General features: G+C 40.6%; 2 protein-coding genes and 1 long non-coding RNA gene across 6 annotated transcripts; all 3 read left to right on the forward strand.

The window, feature by feature from the left end:
• The first annotated feature begins 1,215 nt into the window (after positions 1–1,215).
• On the forward strand, positions 1,216–12,563 carry LOC121177525. 4 transcript variants are annotated; one of them, XR_005893267.1, is made up of 7 exons: positions 1,216–1,298; positions 1,791–2,162; positions 8,653–9,000; positions 9,279–9,380; positions 10,219–10,376; positions 11,429–11,529; positions 12,357–12,563. XR_005893267.1 is itself a non-coding variant. In XM_041031855.1 (6 exons), the coding sequence occupies exons 1-6, from the start codon at positions 1,247–1,249 to the stop codon at positions 12,420–12,422; spliced, it is 1,041 nt and encodes a 346-aa protein (XP_040887789.1). In that variant the 5' UTR covers positions 1,216–1,246; the 3' UTR covers positions 12,423–12,563. The 4 variants fall into 4 exon arrangements, 2 of the variants coding, with proteins under 2 accessions (XP_040887789.1, XP_040887790.1); XR_005893268.1 differs by having other exon boundaries at positions 9,288–9,380; XM_041031855.1 differs by lacking the exon at positions 10,219–10,376.
• LOC121177527 lies at positions 3,629–5,609 on the forward strand. Its single transcript, XR_005893269.1, has 4 exons — positions 3,629–3,732; positions 4,073–4,436; positions 4,680–4,799; positions 5,093–5,609. It is a non-coding gene; the product is annotated as an uncharacterized LOC121177527 (long non-coding RNA).
• A 1,446-nt stretch (positions 12,564–14,009) lies between the features above and the next one.
• On the forward strand, positions 14,010–14,823 carry LOC121177124 (protein S100-P-like). The gene is made up of 2 exons (XM_041031339.1): positions 14,010–14,256; positions 14,574–14,823. The coding sequence occupies exons 1-2, from the start codon at positions 14,119–14,121 to the stop codon at positions 14,712–14,714; spliced, it is 279 nt and encodes a 92-aa protein (XP_040887273.1). The 5' UTR covers positions 14,010–14,118; the 3' UTR covers positions 14,715–14,823.
• The last annotated feature ends 5,273 nt before the right edge of the window (positions 14,824–20,096 follow it).

Consider the following 20,096-nt stretch of genomic DNA (forward strand, 5'->3'; position numbering starts at 1 on the left):
CAAATAAAGTGTGTTCTCTGTGGAAAACTTACTTTCTTACACCAAAGATCCAACAAGTGAAAGACAGCTTAAAACAGATGCAGCCTGACTTTGATAGAACACAAGGGAAATTGTAGGAGGGGGTTTGACAGTATTTCAAACCTGCTGTGACTCACTCAAAAGAAATAAAATTTAAAAAAAAAACTAACTGTGCTTATTTGTGGGGCCTAATCTCAGACCTTAGGAGCTGGTCCTCTGAAAAGGACCAGCCAAATGTTTGTCTCTTTAGCTGCTAAATTGTCCACCAGGCGTAACTGTCTCACACTGGATTTTTGTTCTCCTAAAACACCAAAGTGCACTACAAGGTGGTGCCAGAGCATAAACAGTGTGTGTTGTACTTTGAGCTGAAAGATGCTGAAATTCTCCTTTGACCTTTGGGTGAGCTGTTGACAGTTTCATGTGGGTTTGTTGCCGGGAGTGACAACTTATCACATCACATTTGATCCATTGGTGAATTTCCTACACGCCCAAAGTCCACCCACACAAGTGCTTTCACTAATGCTGCCTGATTAGACCAATTCCCAGGGCTGTCAATCAAATCAGAAGCCTACACATACCTAAACCCAGCATAGCAACTTTCAGATGTCTAAACAGTAATTGGACACCTGTGCTCAGCTCATAGACTGAACAACACAGGTGATAGCAATTTAGTAGAGGAACCGATAACTGGAACAAATCATGTAACAGAACAAAGTCCAGAACATGAATGATAGAATACAAACAATGTGGCAAAAGACAGCTGGTGTGAATACTGGGAGCTGACTGGGGAATGGCAAACAAGTTAGATGGGTGAGGGGAGTCAGGACACTGAGACAGGAGAGGGAAGTCCGAGGGCATCTAGGTGAGCAGATGGACAGCAGCTGACAGGGTGATGTGAAAAACTGAAGAGTCAAAACTAATTTTAAATGAATCACCTCAATTTAAGCTCTATTAACAGTTTATGTTTTCAAATTTCCATGATAGAAGGCTTTTGAAACCGTGCTTCAATTTACATGACGCTATCTAGTTTCTGCCCATTCGTCTTTCCATCTTCTCTGCCAGCTCAGATCAGAGGGCAGGACATCAACTCATCTGAAGGGGAACAGCAGTTGTGGTTTCTCTAACTGAAGAGGATGGCTGGCCTGTAATGTTTTATGTGTGTCTGATGTGAGAGACTTAGCTCTGAAGAGATAAGCAGCAGCATTCAGTGCTGAACTGACGCGGAAGGATGAAGCTTCTACCGTGCTGTCTGCTGTTCCTGTCTCTCTGTTCACCTTGGAGTAAGTAAAAAAGAATTATTTTGCAACTTTATCTTTCAAATCACCTTTATAAAACTATATAAACTGATATTTTTAACACTGAATTAAGGCATTGAAGCAAAACCAAATTCATAGCTTTTGGGGATCATCACAGGATGTTCAAGTTGAGTACAGATGAAATCATCGTTCAAAAGTTGTTTAAACAAAGAAAAGATTTTCGAGTCTAATTATAGAGGCTTTCGCAGCAACCTCACCTCACCGAAAAACAAAAGTGACCAAATTATTACAATGTCGAAGAGATTAAGATAGAAGTTTATTTTAAGCAGTTGAAGTCCAGTGAAGAACAGTGAACGGTCGAAAGGTAACTGTCATCCTGGGAATCAAAGGGCTTACTGAGTCCCAAGCAAGTGAAGCCAATCCCTCACAGAGAGGTGAGGGGCTGAGCAGTCAGGATGAACCTGAAAAAAAAAAAAACATTGTTATCCAGTCATTTATCTCATTGTCTTTTTACAGCTGTGTCATCAGGTACATTTATTGTGACCCAGACTCCTGACATTGTGGTCATGGAGGGGCAGAGGATACACATCACCTGCTGCTGGACTGAAGAGTTTGAAAGAGTGAGAGTGAAGTGGCTAAAAATTCAAACAGAAACTAAGTTTGTGAGTATCAGCTCCGAGACCACATGTCAGGGAGCTCTGCAAAACCAACCATGTGAGTGTTCAACACTGGATTTTTCAAGTATCACAGGAGAAGATTCAGGGAGATATGTCTGCAAGGTGTCGGTGGAGGTACCAGCTTATGCTTCAGCCACAGGAAATGGTACATACATCACAGTTATGGCCCGAAAGAACACAGATGACGACACAGATCAGCCCACGGCTGGAGGTAGGTGACAAAACACCACTGGCCTGACATGCACTCATCAAGCGTTGTCTAATATCTTGGTTTGGCAAGTGATAAGTGAGTAAGAATGAAATTCGTTCACTTAGAAGACAAAGGTATTAAATCAGCATGTAAAACCTTAGGTCAGTCAAATCCTGGATGCTTGTTCTAAGTCTAAATTAATATTTAGCTGCTGCAATTTTACTCACAACCACCTCTGTGGTAGTTCTCACATCAGTAAGTGTCACTAGTACCAGACTTTGCCAAGATGACACGCACACAGGCTCAAACACAGGTGGTTTCACGGGGTGAAAACAATACCAGCCTTAATGTCGTGGCTGGTAATAATCAAGAAGCAGGATTTCCTTTTGTTACAGGTTTTGGTTTTCAGCCTCGCCCATAGATCAAGGGCGACAGTGGTGTCTGTTGGTTAGTCACCAAAACGAACACAGCAAACACTGTAAGCATTTTGTAGACATTATACCTGCTAAGAATCAAAAATGAATGTCAACCATGGAAAAAGCAGGAACCTTGGTTAATGTATCTGTTTAAACAGCTCCTTTATAGCATATGAAAACTTTCTCCCTTAATTCACTAAGTCCCTGCAGCCGTCTGCGGACAGCAGGACACACAGGATGTTGTACTTGTCTATTGCTGCTACACATAGATGAGCCAAAATAACAAGAGTTGCCAGTTTATGTTTCAAGCCAAGGAAATGCTGCAGTCACCACAGTTAACACCAGTGATAAGTGGTTCAACATAACATGATGAAGTGTTGCAGTGAGTGATTAGGTGACCGACCTGCCACAATCAGCATAAAGATATCAATCTTTAACTCTGACAAATTTAGACACTTGCATGCGAGACACAAGCAGGCTGCTGGGCACCTGAAGGGCTACATCAGTTAAGGGTTTGAAGACAGGCAGTCTGTGGTTGAGGTATTGTTGTGGTCTTCCTGTTTGCGCCCTGCCGTCATGCCGATGGTCCAAAGCAGAGGACCAGCTCACTGTTTAGCATCATCAGAGCATCATTTCAGTTTCATGTCAGTTACAATGGATTCAATCAATCAATCAATCAACCAACCAACCAATCAATGAATCAGACGTTATTTGTACAGCACTTTTCATACAAATACATTGACGTGTCCCTGCCAGTGTCAAGGTATTGCTGAATTATCCTGACCAATATATTTACCTATCCCAAGCGATCTTACCATTTCAACTCCCCTCTGTGTTATGTATAATGTCAGTGCAGCAACTATGACTGACCAGTGGTAAAACTTCATAAGACTGACTCTGTCAACAGAACAAAGAAAATCTGAGCTGAAGCTGCCATCTGTCTGAAAGGGGGAGGAACACAAGCTGTGGTTTTTCACACTTTTTTGCAGAAAATGCAGACTTACATGATGCCCAGTGTGTTTCTTTAGTGTGTGTGTCTGTGAGTGTGCAGTGGGAGGGACTGTAAAGAAACTGTAAAGAGATGAGTGTGAGTAGTCAGAGGTGAAACAATGAGAAAATGAAGCTGATCCTGAGCAGTCTGCTGCTGGCCTCTCTCTGTGCCATCTCATCTTGGAGTAAGTAGAAACACAGCTTAACCTTTAATATCACATCTGTCTCTGTTTATGATTAATACGTTTCAATGATTTGAAATTTTCAAACTGATCCATGTGTTTTCACAGTATGTTTCAGAGCGTTAGTTTCACTGACAAACAAATGGAAACTGAGAAAGTAATCGACCACTGTCACTTCACTGTTAAATCTCTATGAAGCATATTAAATCCTGTCCATGCAGCTCATAGCCTCTGATTTTGTTGTAAAGTTCCAAAACCTTGAGCTGTTTAGCTTCTGAAACGATGCAGAGAACAAGGTCTTATTGTGGACTTCAAAATAATTCATCACTCTGTCTCTTTACAGGTGTTTCATTTACAGATGCTGTGATGCAGAGTCCTGATGTCTCTGTTAAGGAGGGGGAGACGTTTAACATCACCTGCTGCTGGAGAGGAAACGCTGAGAGAATAAGAATTTACTGGCTGAAACATCAAACAGAAGTTTTGGATGAGTCTATCATCTTGAATCAACAATCTCAGGAACCTCTGAAAAGTGACTTAAATTACTGCTCAGCTTTGACCTTTTCAAACATCACAAGAGAAGATTCAGGGAGATACATCTGCAAGGTGTTTGTGGTGATACCATTTTTTGCTGTATACCAAGGAAATGGAACAGTCATCACAGTTACAGACACAGGGGTTACAAATGGTAAGTGATTAAACTGCTGGTGGTAAGTGATTAAACATCCAATACACAAAGTAATGTAATAAAAATTGTAATAATTCACCAAGAGCTTTTGTCCTGTACTTTGGTTCATAAACAAGGCCACAGAAATACCCCAAATAAATGGCTGCGCTTGTGTTATGTTTTTCTTATTTTAAAGCCGTCGTTCATGTCACAGTGTTCTTACAGGATGACTGGTGATGGTAAAGAAGGTGTAACTGAGCAGCTTTCCCCTGTGGATGAATTTCAGGTTCTCATGGGATGGATATATTGATCTTTTGTCTGAGGTGTTTGCTTCTCCTTGTTCTTCTTGTAACCCTCTTCTACGTCCACAACAACAGATGGACCAAACCTCAGCAACACAAAGCAGGTACAGTACAATAATCTTGTAACCAAACTCATATAAAAGGTTTTCAGCCACGCTAGCAGCATAGCACTGTGTATGGCAATGTCAGTCTGTGAGTCTTCTGTTGATCCACCACCCAGAGGATGAATCACAGTGACTTTTCCTCTAGCACCACCATGAGGCTTTTTGGACGTGTGCGGTTTTTAATGAAATCTCACCCCCACGACCGTCTGACCTGGCATGAACTTTGGTTCAGATATTCACATTGTTCACAAGGCAAATTGTGTCAATGTCAAGTCAATGTGTTCATGTTTCAGCTGCTCCTTCAAATACACCCACTCCAACCCAAAGAGGAGAGGAAGACCAGGAAGAAGAGGGAAAAGATGAGACAGGAGCAGAAGGAAGAAGAGAAAAAAAACTGACTGACCTCAGTTAATAAAACATCGGAAACTCTGTTACTGTGTTTTGAAAAATGCAATATAAATAAAGTCTATTATTACTACAATATTATCACATTGAAGAACCATATTTAGCATAAACTGTATTTAAATGAAGGCTGTCTTCAGTGTCTCTCACCCAGCAGGTAGTTAAGACACAGTTAATCTAGAAAACAACTCATTTCAGTATACAGTGCTTTGCACTCATGTTTTATTGTCAGTGTTGAAACCCTGTTTCCCTGTTTTGGTTAGTTTCATGTTTTAATTTCAAATATTAAACAGACAGTTCGACAAACTCAGTTTGGACACAACCTTTTCAAAGCCAACATCATCTCAGAAATAGCTGTTCAGCTAAATACAAGATTGTTCCAGAGACACTGACTAATCCAAGAAACAGGGCTTTCCTGTACAATATCTCTGCTTTAGTTTGACTTAATAACAAGTGATCATATTGCTATGAAATGCTTATCTGTGTATTATTGTGTGTATATGGGACAACTGCTGAAGCATCAGGTGAATCACATCAGGGGGGAAGACAATCAGTAAGGGCAGGAAAACTAGACATAGAGAGGAAGTAGACTAAAAACACATACACAAGGACCAGGGCTACAAAATAAAACGGAATAACACGACTTCAAAATAAAACAGGAACTACTAACCAAAGCACCAAAAAGATCCATAAAGAGTTTAACAAAGTCTAAGACAGTCCAAAACAATTATGACAGTATAAACTGGTCAAAAGTTTCAGATTTCTGAGGTTCCATTAGACATTTTGCTCAAACCACTGTGAGTTACCTACACAGCACCAAACAGTTAGCCACCAGCTGGTGAATACAGCAGAACATCTGGCAGCTACAGGGACAGATTCTTTTTTTTTTTTTTTTTTAAATCTCAGGGGTTGGTGGACTCCAAATCAGACCTGAAAGAACGTGTTTACTTTATAGTGAAAACTTGTTTCATGTCAATTACAGTGGATTCCAACTGACTGAGACGGATCAAGTAACTGTCACACCTTTGGTGCAAGGGAAATGGAACTAGAGGCATGTGGTATATTTAAATGTTAGTACTGCAGATACAAACAGAGGAGGATCATAGCTCTGTCATTTATTTGTATCGAACCGTGGGCGCAGATTTGCATATGGATAGTGGGGACGTGTCCCTACCAGTGTCAAGGTGCTGTTTAATTGTTCCTACCAATATTTTTTGCCCATCTCAAACTATTTTGCCATTTCAACTCCCCTCTCTCTGATAATAGTTAGATCTATGCAGCAACTGTGGGTCATCAGATGTGTGTGGTTTTTTTTTACATTTACAAATTTACATCAGTTGATATTGTATTTAAATTTCACTGGTGAAGTGTTGGGTAATTTGTGAAGAGAAATATTTCATGTTTAATGCTTCAGTCCGTCTTTTTATTAGTGAATCAAGGGCAGCAGAGTTCTTACTCTATGTGCATGTTATTTTGGTCATTGTGTACTGAACACATCCAAAGGTGAGATCTCAGACCATTTGCTATTCAGACTTGTGACTTCCTTCCTAGTTTACGTGTGCATCTTAAAATAGGATTCAGAACATGTGATGAGTGACAGGCAGTCATGAAAGAGAGTGATGTTGTTGTTCCTTAAGGAGAGCTTACACCAAGACAGAGCTAAGACGGTCAGGTTTCTAATTCTTGAAAAGAACTCATATTTGTGCTCTTTACATTCAGTTTCCACAAAAACTGAACACTGAAACTATGACAGAAGGATTTATTGGACTGCATTAGTTGTTTTTTTTTTTTTGTGTCAACAAGTACACAAAAAGACCAAAATCATGAATGAATCTATCCTATTAACAAATAATGTGTGTATCCAAACCTCATAGGTTTGTGCCACACAGCTCCATTTCCACTGGCTGACGGGTTACACCTACACCTTTATTACACCCACCAGTTTTTATTTTGACCTTCCTGCTTCCCCAAAATACTCATGAAAGCAGTTAATGTGTATTCATGCACAGGTGAAAATGGTCCAGAACAAGTACGGTTTCCACATGTGTATAATAGTGCATGAATGCACTCAATAATGCATGACTGATCTCAGAACTATAGCTAACTGTGTCTAGTCACCTGTCCAGGATCCCAGGATTAGCCACAATGTTCATGTGCAAACATCCAGACAACGCTTCTCCCAGCTCCACCTGACAGAGCCACACACATGAAAATGACAGTAGCCTACTGCAGCCACAAGAGGACAGTAAGTGATGAGACGAATAATAACAGTTGATGTCAGATGCTTTATGGGACAGAACCAAGTTTTGTACATGCAAAATCAAATACCATCAGAATAATGTGATAGTAAAACACAGTGTAGTACTGGATGTTCCAGTGCTACCCCTTGATTTACCGGGTTCAGGCTTAGATGTGGAGTCACGTCAAACATCTCACCTGATGGTCGAAACACAGGTCTATGCAAGGAAAACTTTGCCATCATTCAATGAATATTCTTTAATGGAAATCCAGATTCAGTCCTTCCCTCCTCAACATTTATTATTTTGTTGGTAACTTATCGCAGTTTTGGCGTCACAGTAAAATAAAAGGGGACTTCTGTCTGCAACCTCGGTCAGGAGAACAAAGAAAATCTGAGCTACAGCTTCTTACAGAGGATCTGCAGCTGCCATCTGTCTAAAGGAAGGAGGAGCGCAAACTGTGGTTTCTCACTCTTCTCTGAAGAAAATGTAAAAAGATGCCCAGTGTGTTTCTTTAGTGTGTGTGTGTGTGTGTGTGTGTGTGTGTGTGTGTGTATAAATGTGTAGTGGGAGGGACTTCAGTAAAGAGATGAGTGTCAGCAGTCAGAGGTGAAACAGTGAGAAAATGAAGCTGATCCTGAGCAGTCTGCTGTTGGCCTCTCTCTGTGCCTTCTCATCTTGGAGTAAGTAGAAACACAACTTAACCTTTAATATCACATGTGTCTCTGGTTAATATCACATCTGTCTCTGGTTCATATCACATCTGTGTCTGGTTAGTAATTGTGCATAAAATGTTCAAACTATGACCAAACCTGCTAATTACTGTTTATTGGTAGTGTCAGAGCATTGTAGGCCTTCACTGATCAAACGGGTTGATCATTTATGTACATACTAACTTTACTATTTAAATTACTTTATGATTTGGATCAATGTGTCTCAATGATTTGAAATTTTCAAACTGATCCATGTGTTTTCACAGTACGTTTCAGAGCGTTAGTTTCACTGACAAACAAATGGAAACTGAGAAAATGATCGACCACTGTTACTTCACTGTTAAATCACTATGAAGCATATTAGATCCTGTCCCTGCAGCTTATAGCCTCTGAGTTTGTTGTAAAGTTCCAAAACCCTGAGATGTTCAGCTTCTGTAATGATGCAGAGAATAAGGTCTTATTGTGGACTTCAAAATAATTCATCACTCTGTCTCTTTACAGGTGTTTCATTTACAGATGCTGTGACCCAGAGTCCTGATGTCTCTGTTAAGGAGGGGGAGACTTTTAACATCACCTGCTGCTGGAGAGGAAACGCTGAGAAAATAAGACTTCAGTGGCTGAAATATAAAACAGGAGATATGAATGAGACTATCATCTTGAACAATCAATCTCAGGAACCTCTGAAAAGTGACTCAAATTACTGCTCAAATTTGACCTTTTCAAACATCACAAGAGAAGATTCAGGGAGATACATCTGCAAGGTGAATTTGGAGATACCATTTCATGCTGTACACCAAGGAAATGGAACAGTCATCACAGTTACGGACCATGAGAAGCACACAGATTCTGGTAGGTGACAAACCACCATAGCTCCATAGCACTGCATTAAGAGTGTGACTGATTTGGAGCTAATAAAAATGTGTATTTGAAACTGGATCGGTCAAACCTCGCTTGTTTTGAATCTATAAACGACTTGTCATCATCCTGTGGTGCAAGTTTTGTGAGATCTCTTCTAATTCACACACCAATCACATGAAAAAACAACAACAACAACAAAGCAAAAAACACACTTCACCTCCAGTCCTGTAATTATCATTGTAATGTTATGTTTTCTTCTCACCCTTAAGGACATTCAGGTCATAACTTCACCGTGATAATTGGCACAGCTGTGGTGGTTCCTTTGCTCCTCATCACTCTGACCTGTTTCTGTGTTTTGCGAACGAAACAAGGTAAAAATATATTTTTATTATACATTACATGAATGTAATTTTATTACTCAGGTATCAGACAGTCAATAGCTCCATTTAACTTACTAACTTACCTTTAGTGGTGTCTATCCATGCAGGAGTCATCTGCCTTCCACCAAAAAAATAATGGAAGCAAATAAAATTTAGTTTCCGTCGCACCAAAAAAAATCATGCAAACTTTTCACAGTAGCGAAGCCTGTGAATTATCCAGAATAAGTGGGACAGCGATTTTGGTGTTGATTTTGGAAATGTAATTCCTGTAATTAGTTCAATATTTTTTTTTTATGCTCAGAATGCCCCGGACAAAATTCCACTCACTTCAGATTTATTGGGAATCTCAAATAAAACCCAAATTTATCCAAAGTAAGTGAGAAAATATATTTTCTAGGAAAAATGATAGTAATTCAGCTAATTTAGATACACCTGTCTATGTAATTCAACACCAGGGGAAAATCCAACCTCAATAATGAATATTCATAAAAATTCTGTGTCTTCAGTATCTGTGTAAGTGATGTTTAAGTTTTGTACAAGCAAAATCAAATATCATCATAATAATGTGACAGTAAAACACAGTGTATTACTACAAGTTTCTGGTTGAAACACAGGTCTATGCAAAATGAAAACTTTGGTGAGTATTCTTTAATGAAAATACAGATTCAGTCCTTCCCTCCTCAACATTTATTTTGCTGGTAACTGTTGGTACAGATTTGGTGTCAGAGTAAAATAAAAGGGAACGTCTGTCTGCAAACACATAGTAAAATGAATAGGGTCATCAAAACTGATCATTCTTATATTTATTTTAATTTAAATTTTATTTTAGAGCATGTGTACAAGCATGCACATGCATTACAGATGCTGGGGCAAAGGGCTACATACTATGGCGCCCAGGGAGCTGGGGTGGATCGGTGCCTTGCTCAGGGCCACATAGGGAGGGTTGCGCTTGGTCGAGGGATCAAACCGGCGACCCTCCAATCTCAGGTCGGTCCAAAGTCCAAAGCCGCACTCTTTACTTGCTGTGCCACAGTCTCAAGTATGAATATAAAGGCAGAATTCACAGCTGAACTGTTTGGATTGGATTGGTGTTAGAATTTTGGAGTGTACCTAATAAAGTGTTTCTAAAAAAAAAATAGTTTAAGAAAGCTGCTTCCTAAAATCATGTTTATGCAGGATGAAATCATAAATATCAATGTGTTAGAGGCAATTCTGACAGCTTTGTTTTTCAGTTGCCCTATTTTAATTTTTACCGTTGACCGAGGCTGCGTGACAGCTTGCGTTTTACTTGTGCTGTACAGTTCACGTTCCTGCAGTTTACGCGCGTAACTAACATTGATTGTGTGTTTGCCTCTGAAAGCTTCCGAAACGAGGGGCGATCTACACCTCAATACTGTGCCAGAGTGCATCCTGTGTAGGCACCTGCATGAAGCACCAGAGCTGCTGCTGCTGCTGCTGCTGTTCTGCTACAGTGCTGCTCACACTATAAAGCGCCTTTATACCGTTGGGGGTCATTAGTTTTAAATAAGATATGACTGGGGATCATTTCAATTAAAAATGTATTGGGGTCCAAGAATGAAACCCTGTGGTACACCATTGACCACTGAGAATGAAGAGGAATTGTTTGTTATAACAAGGTTAGCTCTACAGGATGTACATGATATTAGCCAACTTAGTATGGCAGAGGAGGTGAACAGTATTTGAAGAAGCAGTGGTTTCCTGGCACAGCAGTCCACCCTCTGTCACTCTCTGTTAGCACAACAATTAACTGGTGATCTTACTCAAGTGTATACAAAGGTTCCACTCCCCAGGGCATGCCTGTGACAAGAGATTAGTAAGAAAAGAAAATGGAAAGTGGGATGTAGTAGTACTACGAGCTTTTTAGTAGTAATAGCAGTAGTAAAACTAGATAAGGTAAACAGTGGTAGAGACAAACGATATGCAATACCCATGTAATTTATAATAAATCAGAATTTCATTTTGTGCAAAAGTCTTGCTAATTGTGTGTGTGTGTGTGTGTGTGTCGCCCACGGGTTTAGCACAAGCAGCCAGGGTGATCTATGAGGTTCCCCACACTGACTCCGAGGTGGCAGAGATGGATAAACACAGCCCCACCTCCTCCAGAGGTTCCTCTCAGTGGGTGAGTGTAAAAGCATTGTGTTTGCAAAGATACCGTGCAGACGTTGTGTGTTGTGACTGTGTGTGTGTGGGGGGGGGGGGGGGGGGGGGGGGTGTCATGTGGTGAATGGTGTGAAATACGTAAGGCATCTCTGAAGAAAAATGCAAATGCATATGTGATTTTATAGATTTATTTAAATGGACTTGGACTAATGCTTAACTTGAGAGTGTGCAAAAAAAAACTCAACTGAAAGAAAACATAGGTGAAATAAATATTTCCTTAGTTTTCAGTTTTTGTTGAAACTAATTTAACTTTAAGTTTGTTTACTCACTACTACTTTCTATAAAGTTCCACTTTGTGGTGTTGCTTTAATAGACAGCATTATAAGGTAGAACCAGTATTATGCAATCCAGTAAAACAAGCTCCGGCTTTGACACACAGGTTTGACACACAGTCGTAAATAAGCAGAGAAGGATTTCATACAGGACTGTTATACTAGACTGTGCTGCAGCATAAAGAAGCTTCTGTTTTTTGGGACACTCAGTTTAAAGTTCAGCGTTTAACCTGTGCAGCTGTGCTCAAAGCTGTCACTTCAAGTGTTCAAACATTATTACAAAATATAACTGACATCCTGTTTCTGACTTATTGTGCCTATTGATCACGCCTACTCTGTTTAATGCTGTACACATTAGCAGAAGTCTTCTAACCTTTGAGCGCCACAAACCCTCAAGCTTTTCAGCAGCCTTATCTGACACAGGTTTATATCTGACTGTACTGCTCCGATACAGTATATTTAGTTTGCAATAGTTTGCAATGATTTTGCTTTTATCTTTCTCTCTTTCTTTCAGTGTCAGGTTCCAGTGTACGAATCCTTCGATTACTTTGAGCGTGTGCAGCCGAAAGAAAGTGGATGAGGATCTGCTTCGGAAATTTTCTGTTTTTAATTTTCTCTATATCTGTATATAATGTACAAACATTTACGCGTCTATACCAGAAACATGTAAAAGTTTTTTATGTGAGTGTAAATATTTTCTATAAACTCTCTCTTTCTCATCTTTGTGGTCTCAGGCCTCAGGTTACTTGTATGAGGCTAAAAGGAGAAATGCAGTTAACTCGCTAACAGCCAGTTAGTGGTTAATTAATGAGTTGATTATATAGCAAAGGTGACGTGACGTTTTCACACGTTTTCAGCCCTCGATAAGGACACTGGGTGGAAATTGTGGTTTTACAAGGTTGCTGCACAATAGGTCATTGACAGGAAGTGGAAACAGTGTGTGTGACGGTCGAAGTCGTAGTTTCTACCCGGACTTTTTGTGCGTACATTCATCACACAAGGGACACAAAACTGATTCAAAGTGATAAATACTGACTCATAATGTAAAGGCTAATAACTGGTAAAAAAAAAAAAAAAATTAAATAAAATTAAAAAATATATAGATATAGACATATATTGATTACCCACAAGTTTCTTAATACAGACACTTGACCCAATGAGTCAGCCAATTTTAGACTGACAAAGTGTGTCAAAGGCTACAGAAAGGCACTCCTTCACCTCCACTATGATGCCCCTTACCTTTGTATGTATCCACTCATATGTCTTGCAAAAGGTGTTAACCACCATGTACAGAAACTGAAGCTGAAGCTTTCTCATGCTGTCACACTGTTTATTTTGTTTGCCAACATGCACCCCTGTGCATACCGGTTCACCACATCAGTGGGAAACAGTAGAAACAGTGTAACTGTATACTGTAATTTTTTTTTTTTTTTTTTTTTTGGTCATAATGCACATATTTGTGTAACACTGCTTTAATGTGCCTATCACATTTCATTCCTATTCACCCAAATTACAAAAACACATTCGATATGTCATGAAAGTAAAACACTATAGATGCAAAATGTTGGGCTTTTTAAAATATTTCTTGATGCACTCTGTTGCAGCCGGAGCAGTGCTGCAGCTGGGTTGTTGGTTGTGTGACCAGCGAAATGCTTCATACATACTGTGTATACACAGTGACAGAGCGCCATTTCAAAGAAAACAGGCCAGACCAGGGTATCAGAAAGAACACAAACACAAGTTTCCTGTTGTGGTTCATGTCCATCTTCACTGCAGCGCAGACAACCATCAACCGCATGCAGATGCAGAGACGGTGACTTTAAAGGTGTCTCAGTATCATTGTGCGATGAGACCCAAAGTCACAGCCAGCCTCTCGCCTTCCACCTTCCACAGGAAAATAATCACAATTTACTTTTCCTCGAATGAAAGAAATCATAGACTTAAAAGCTCTTGTGGTCAGGTTAACGAAAAGAGCTCCCTCTCAATCAATAAATAAATGACTAAAGCTCTTTATGGTCTGTGAGGTAATGTGTATATTGGGCGTTGTATGACTGAGGTTGTGTTGACACAGTTGGGGCCAATACCTTTATCAAACAGCTCACACCGGGATTATCTGACTCTCTGAAGCCTGTTGCTCCCAAACCCATTTCTCAAAAGGTATAAAAAGGGAGCCGCCTCTCTCCTCTCCCACTCCTCACTCATCTACTGCTCTGTGGAACAGTGTTGTTCTTCCATTTTCTTCTTTACTGCAATTAACCGCCACTCGAACAGCAACCATGTCCCAGCTGGAGACAGCCATGGCCATCCTGATGAAGACCTTTGACACATACGCTGCTGGTCAGGGAAAAAAGGACACCCTGACCAAAGCTGAGGCCAAGACTTTGCTGGAGAAGGAGCTGCCCGGACTGCTCAAGGTACCGTACACCCCTGGGGAGGGATGTCTGTGCTCACCAGTGTATTAACAGCATTTAGCTTAATGAAGCTCAGGCACAAATTCTCACACTTATTACTATTTTCTGCGTTCCTTGAGTTTATCATTAAATTAAAAAAGAGGCCACCAATACTGAAAATGTAATGACTTGTGGAGTAAAGTGCAAAGTTTTTGTTAAGGTTTTCAATTTTAAATGTCATCTAGGATCAAAGATCCATCTTGAACTTGAACAAAACCCTCTTGATGCTAAAAGCTGGCTAAATTTTGCTGTAAAAAAGACGTCGATGGTGTTTTGTACAGGCAGCAAAGAACCAACAGGAGGTGGACAAGCTGCTGAACGGTTTGGATTTTAACGGAGACTCTGAGATCGACTTCAGTGAATTTGTGGTGATGGTGGCTGCCCTGACCTGCGCCTGCCACGACCGCTGCTGCAAGAAGTGAGCAGGCCGAACGCACCCTCGGGTGGGGCCAACTGGCAGCAACAGCTCCATAAAATCCCTGTAGCAACTGTTCTTTGTAGCGGCTCAATAAAGTGATTTATTTACCTGTGCATGGCTGTCAAGTGTCGTGTGACTAACGTGAAATCACAAGCAGCAAAAAAAAAAAAAAAAATGCTGTTGGAAATGGAAAAAATATGGACTTGTTTCAGTGAAGAAGGTTCCATTTCATATGCTCTGCTTTGGACGGACATTTTGAAACATCCTCTTGAAGTGATGAAACGCTCAAAAGAAAGCTACTGCATGATCGATCAAAAATACGTAGCCTATAGCAATCTTGACTAAATTAAGGGATGTTTTGTGTTCCTTAAAATGTAGTTCCTTAAAACGTGTAGAACTTTAGAAACAACAGGTTTCTCACGAGTGACATACACTAAAGAAAAAAAGACAGAAGGCATTAACATTAACAGCAGCCAGGCAAGACGAAGAAAGAGGAACATGTAGTGAACATATATAGAAAGTGACAGAACTTTGAACATGAAAACATGAATATGTGTGAGACATATTCTGAGGAAGTCCAGGTCAAATAGCCTCAGTTGTGTGAGTGCAATCAGTAAGCTTCCTGTGTAACTAGGACAAGGGGACATGCATGCGAAACTACACGTCAGTGCAATAGCCACACGCTAAGTATATCACTACTTCACAGGCTACACGGTGCAGACGTCTTAGTGGTCAGGCACATTTCTAACCAGAGTAGGTGTAGAACGTCAGCACAAAAACAGCAACAGGATGTTTATTATAAAGGCCAAATGAGGGGGACATTGGGGGAATAGCACAACAGCTCTGGATACCTGACACGTGTTGTGTTTACACCTGATTACTGGGTGGGGTGCAGGGTGTCACAGAAACAACAGGATTTGGAGATTCAAAGACACTGGGAGGGAAAGTTTTGGAGCAACTAGTTTCTTAATCCTCTGATCAGAGACATCATGCTGCTTCTTAATCCACCTCTGTGATACTTTCTGTCTCTAGGTCAGGTCATCGCTCAATCAGCCCACCAGGGAGCACCGGCCAACTAACACACGGTTGTGTAATTACAGAACGCCTATGCTGCCCTCTTGTGGCAAACAACCTCTGTATTTTTTTTTTTGAAACCCAGTGTTAAAAATGAATTTCTGTCTGGCACTTAAACAATGTGCAGCAGAAACTCATCAGCATCACTATCAAAAGCATCTCCGCCGTCCTCCCTTCTCTATGAGCCTGTGTTTGATTTGACAGCGCAGGATGAGTCTGAGGCCTCACGCTGCTGGGCTGCTGCTGCTTGTGAAACGTGGCTGGCCTGTAATCGGCTTGCAAGGTCATTAAGCTCAGACTCTCCTCTCTCCACTTCCTCTCTCACTCTCTCTCTTTCTAACCAGGGCATTATAAAGGCTTATGGGGATTAGGTGTCCAGAGTGGAGGAGGATGTGGCTTTGGAGTTTGGAGATCCAGGTGGGAAAGGAAAAGTGTGATGGTGGGGGGGTGAGGAGCGTGTTGCTCTATTTTTCCACCCTCTGTTTTGATTTATTATGATATATCTTATCATATGCTCTTAGTTTTTTTATTAGCAATAAATAATGTAGAGGGAAGCACAAACACATTTGTAAAGCCATTATTAGTCACAAGAAATGAAATTATTAACCGTAAAATATGTTTTAACTCATGTTTTATAGATTACTTCTAAACTATTGATAAGCACAATCTTTGGTATTAATCTTGCTCCTACTGCAAGACACATCGCTGAAGAGCATCTGTACCAAAATCCATTAACAGTTTATTAACTTTTTAAACAATGGCTTTCCATCATTTATCTAGACTGTAGGTTTGTCATAACCTGGCAACCCAGATGCTGGTTATATTGATGGCTTGTAACTACGGAAGCAAAACAAGGCCAAAAATGATTTCAGAGATAACTCTGGACCAAATGTACCCGCGACTAAACACCGTCTAAAGCCGTCTGTCTGAGCCACTCTGAAATTTCCAGGAGTTTATTGAAAGTTTTAGAAATTTAGAAACTTTTTTAGACTCTGATTCAGCATCCAGTGTTTTTCAGTCACTCCATAAACTGACCTGATCGGATAGATGATCAATGAACCATCAATCAATGAGCTGAAGGGAGACATTATGCAGTTGGGCGTTTTCACGATGAATTATGAATTAATTATTTTAAAAAAATAAAACGTCAAATTTCGTGTGTTCCAAATTTGGAACAAAGGTCTTTCCATAGGCTTCAATCTCAAACCGTGTGTTGATGCAGGATATTTGTGGTCAGAGGTTTACAGCAAACATTCACACACACACACACACGCTCAGCTCAGTCCATGTGAGGAGCTAGAGCAGTTATGAATACCTCATTCTGTTTTAAAGCCACACATCTCTGGTCATATGAGCTGCCAGGGTGTCCAGCTCATCTCGTGGCCTGACTTTCAGCAGCAAACACGATAAACACACTGCTGCTCTTTGTCTCTAAACTTTAACCGAGTGTGTGTTTTTTCTAGGTCCCTGTAGCCGTCATGAGGCGTCAACAGGTTTCACAGAGGGACGTCTGGGACTACTGAAAGGCTACTTGACACATGACTGTTTGAATATTGATTACGACCACTTCCAACATGTGACGCTGTGTCACCAAGTTATATATGACCTCCAGGTCGTGATCATCAACAGGAAAACAAAAACAATCCACCTTGTGACCCTCAGAGATAAGCGGTGTGGCTAATCTGTCTGTGTGGACAGCAGCGCTGGATCCAGGCTGACACCTACATGTGTCTTAAAGGTGGAAATTGCCATCATTTTACCAGTGATGTGGTAATGGAAGTCCTTGCTATGTTTTGTGAGGTTGTGGGGGACTGAACAGTGTCTATAAGGCAGGTGTCAGGTGTGTGGTGGTGGTGGTGAGGAGTCTAAGGTGTGACTGATTGTTACAGGTGGTGTTGAGTCCTTAAGGTTTGGCAGGTGTTACAGACATGACAGCGGTAAACTCCCTCACAGTGTGGCTGGTGTTTCACAACTGTAAACTCCACCAGCAGAGAACAGTGTTCGGATACATCCACAGCTTTCATGCGCCTTTTCGCTGCGGAAAGTCGTGACTTAGCTCGTCCAACTTGTTGCTGTGCAGAAGGAACTTTATCTAATCAATCAATAATCTAATCGATAGTTTTCACACTAACAATAGGTCAAATAACTGTGTATTGTGAAAGAGTTATCACCACCCCTGCAGTTGCCCTCAGCTCTGCAGGGGTAGGACCCATCCAGCAGCTAGAGCCAGATATCTGTTCACATGTACATCACCATGTGGCTGGAACTGTCAGCTGGATGTGAAATATGTGAAATGTGGATGTTTGCTGAGATCAGATTTATAAGGTCAAAATATGTCTCGACTTTGTCTCATATCTTTATAAACCAAACCTAATGTCATCAGAATAGCTTTAAAGATGCAGACACATAAAAAATATTTAAATTTAAATTTAAATAATGATTCATTTCCCCCCTAAACTTAAAACTAAATCATCCATTTTCAACCTCACTGTTATGAATTGGTTGTAAAATGCCACGACTATTTGTACTATAACACTCATTTCAAAAATCCTCCTCCAGATGACGCAAGCACAGGCTCATTATGTAACCTCTGTCTTTACCAGATAAAACAGAGGGCACGAAATCAAGCTGAATCATCAGGCTGATGACTTGGTGTAGTTTTAGGACAAATACAGACAGATAAGAAGGACGGCTCTTTAAACTACAGCAGTCAAAACCGTGCGGGACCATGTCTCAGAGGCTGCTGAGTGAGTCTTCATAATTACACCATTACTTAGGTTTTATTTTTGCATTGCAAAAGCTCAGACGACCATGCGAGGATCATTTGCTAAACAAAGGCCGTGTTAATGGGCGCGTTATTACCCTTCACCTTAAAACCTGTCTCCCAAGAATGACCTGTTGACTGGAGGTTTGTGTATCGGCTAACAGACAGTTGCCAGGGCTTAGACAACATACCGCAGAGTTGCTCCCATGCCATGCATTCCTTTCCGTGGTGTCACGGAGGCCATTTCTGTCAAACAGGATGCTGGTATCTGCCTGCTTTGAAGACTAAAGTCCTGTTTCTGCTGAATGCTGATTTATAAACCCAGCTGAGAGACGCTGACTGTCTCCAGCACCGCATGCCTTTTTCAAAAAAAAATGTGTGAGTTACTGATAAGATTTGTTGTGTTGTCTTTTTCAGCGCGACAGAAAAACTGCAAAAGGCTCTAAAGTCTGATGACAATAAGCACAAAGCGGCCCTTATTCTTACCAAACAGTAGTGTCAGCGCCGTCACCTTTGACCCACACACATGATAATGCAGGCTCATGGTGCAGCAGGCTGCTTGTGCAGGAACCTTCGTTGGGTTGCAGCGAATTTGCTCTGCCATTCAAATGATCTGAAGCCTGGAATAATGGCAGCTTTATTCATTCCTTTGAAAAGTCAAGAAACACGTTTAACATATGTAAATGAAAAATGAGGAGGAGGGAATTCGTTGAGTTGAAATCGTTGCAGTGTCGTGTGGACACATGTGACACTGGAGCTTTCATTTGATCTGTGTAATTTCATTAGAGTTTCACAGCTGAGCATTAAGATGAGAACATAAAGACTGACTAGAAACGATTCAGAGGTTTAGTTTAATGAAGTTAAGCTCTGTTTGGCTCAGTTAGTTCATCATAGCCATAATAAAGAAAGACTGTGATTTCACTAAATTGTTATATATGTTATATATCACTCATATAGGACTGTGTTAGTTTGTCTTTTAATACTTTCTGACGTCCCTCTCAGTCCTGACTCCACTGGCTCCTACTAACAGATGTCTGTAAAGACAGGTTTACAAATATGTAATTTTATTTTATTTTTTTAAAAAAGGGCTCAGTTATTCCCTCAAACAGCTGGGAACTGTAGTTTTTAAGAAATCCCTTCGGACCAACAACAGCTGGACACAGCACCTCAGACGTCCAATCCTTGCCATGAAGCTGCTTTCGTCACACACTTTCCTGACTTTGAGCAAAAAGCAGGTGATTCTTGTACGTTCAGTAATGTTCAACCTATAAAAACAGTTTCCCTCTACTCTCAGGGTTTCTGCTAAGCAAACAAATGTATTTCCCAAGGTGCTGGAACTTTCCTCTTACTTTAACAAGCAAATAAAAACGTGGATAAATTTCCCTCTGATTTGTTTCAGCTGCTTTAAAATTCTCTTTGAAAGTTTTTTTTGTTTTTTTTTTGCCTGTTCAGCAGGCTCTGATCAGTGAGAGCAAACAGTCGTCTACAGAAAAGAAAAAAGAAAGCTGTCCGAGGTCTGTTTGACGGGGGACACCTGCTGATCCGACT

Source organism: Toxotes jaculatrix, chromosome 23 (assembly GCF_017976425.1).
Source record: "Toxotes jaculatrix isolate fToxJac2 chromosome 23, fToxJac2.pri, whole genome shotgun sequence".
NCBI classification, from domain to species: Eukaryota; Metazoa; Chordata; class Actinopteri; family Toxotidae; genus Toxotes; species Toxotes jaculatrix.

Excerpts from the sequence above, each read along its gene's own strand:
- LOC121177525 (XM_041031855.1), top strand. The coding sequence starts at position 1,247 with ATGAAGCTTCTACCGTGCTGTCTGCTGTTCCTGTCTCTCTGTTCACCT. Across the intron at positions 1,299-1,790 it reads GTCTCTCTGTTCACCTTGGA|CTGTGTCATCAGGTACATTT; the intron begins GTAAGTAAAAAA and ends GTCTTTTTACAG. Across the intron at positions 2,163-8,652 it reads AGATCAGCCCACGGCTGGAG|GTGTTTCATTTACAGATGCT; the intron begins GTAGGTGACAAA and ends GTCTCTTTACAG.
- LOC121177124 (XM_041031339.1), top strand. The coding sequence starts at position 14,119 with ATGTCCCAGCTGGAGACAGCCATGGCCATCCTGATGAAGACCTTTGAC. Across the intron at positions 14,257-14,573 it reads AGCTGCCCGGACTGCTCAAG|GCAGCAAAGAACCAACAGGA; the intron begins GTACCGTACACC and ends TGTTTTGTACAG.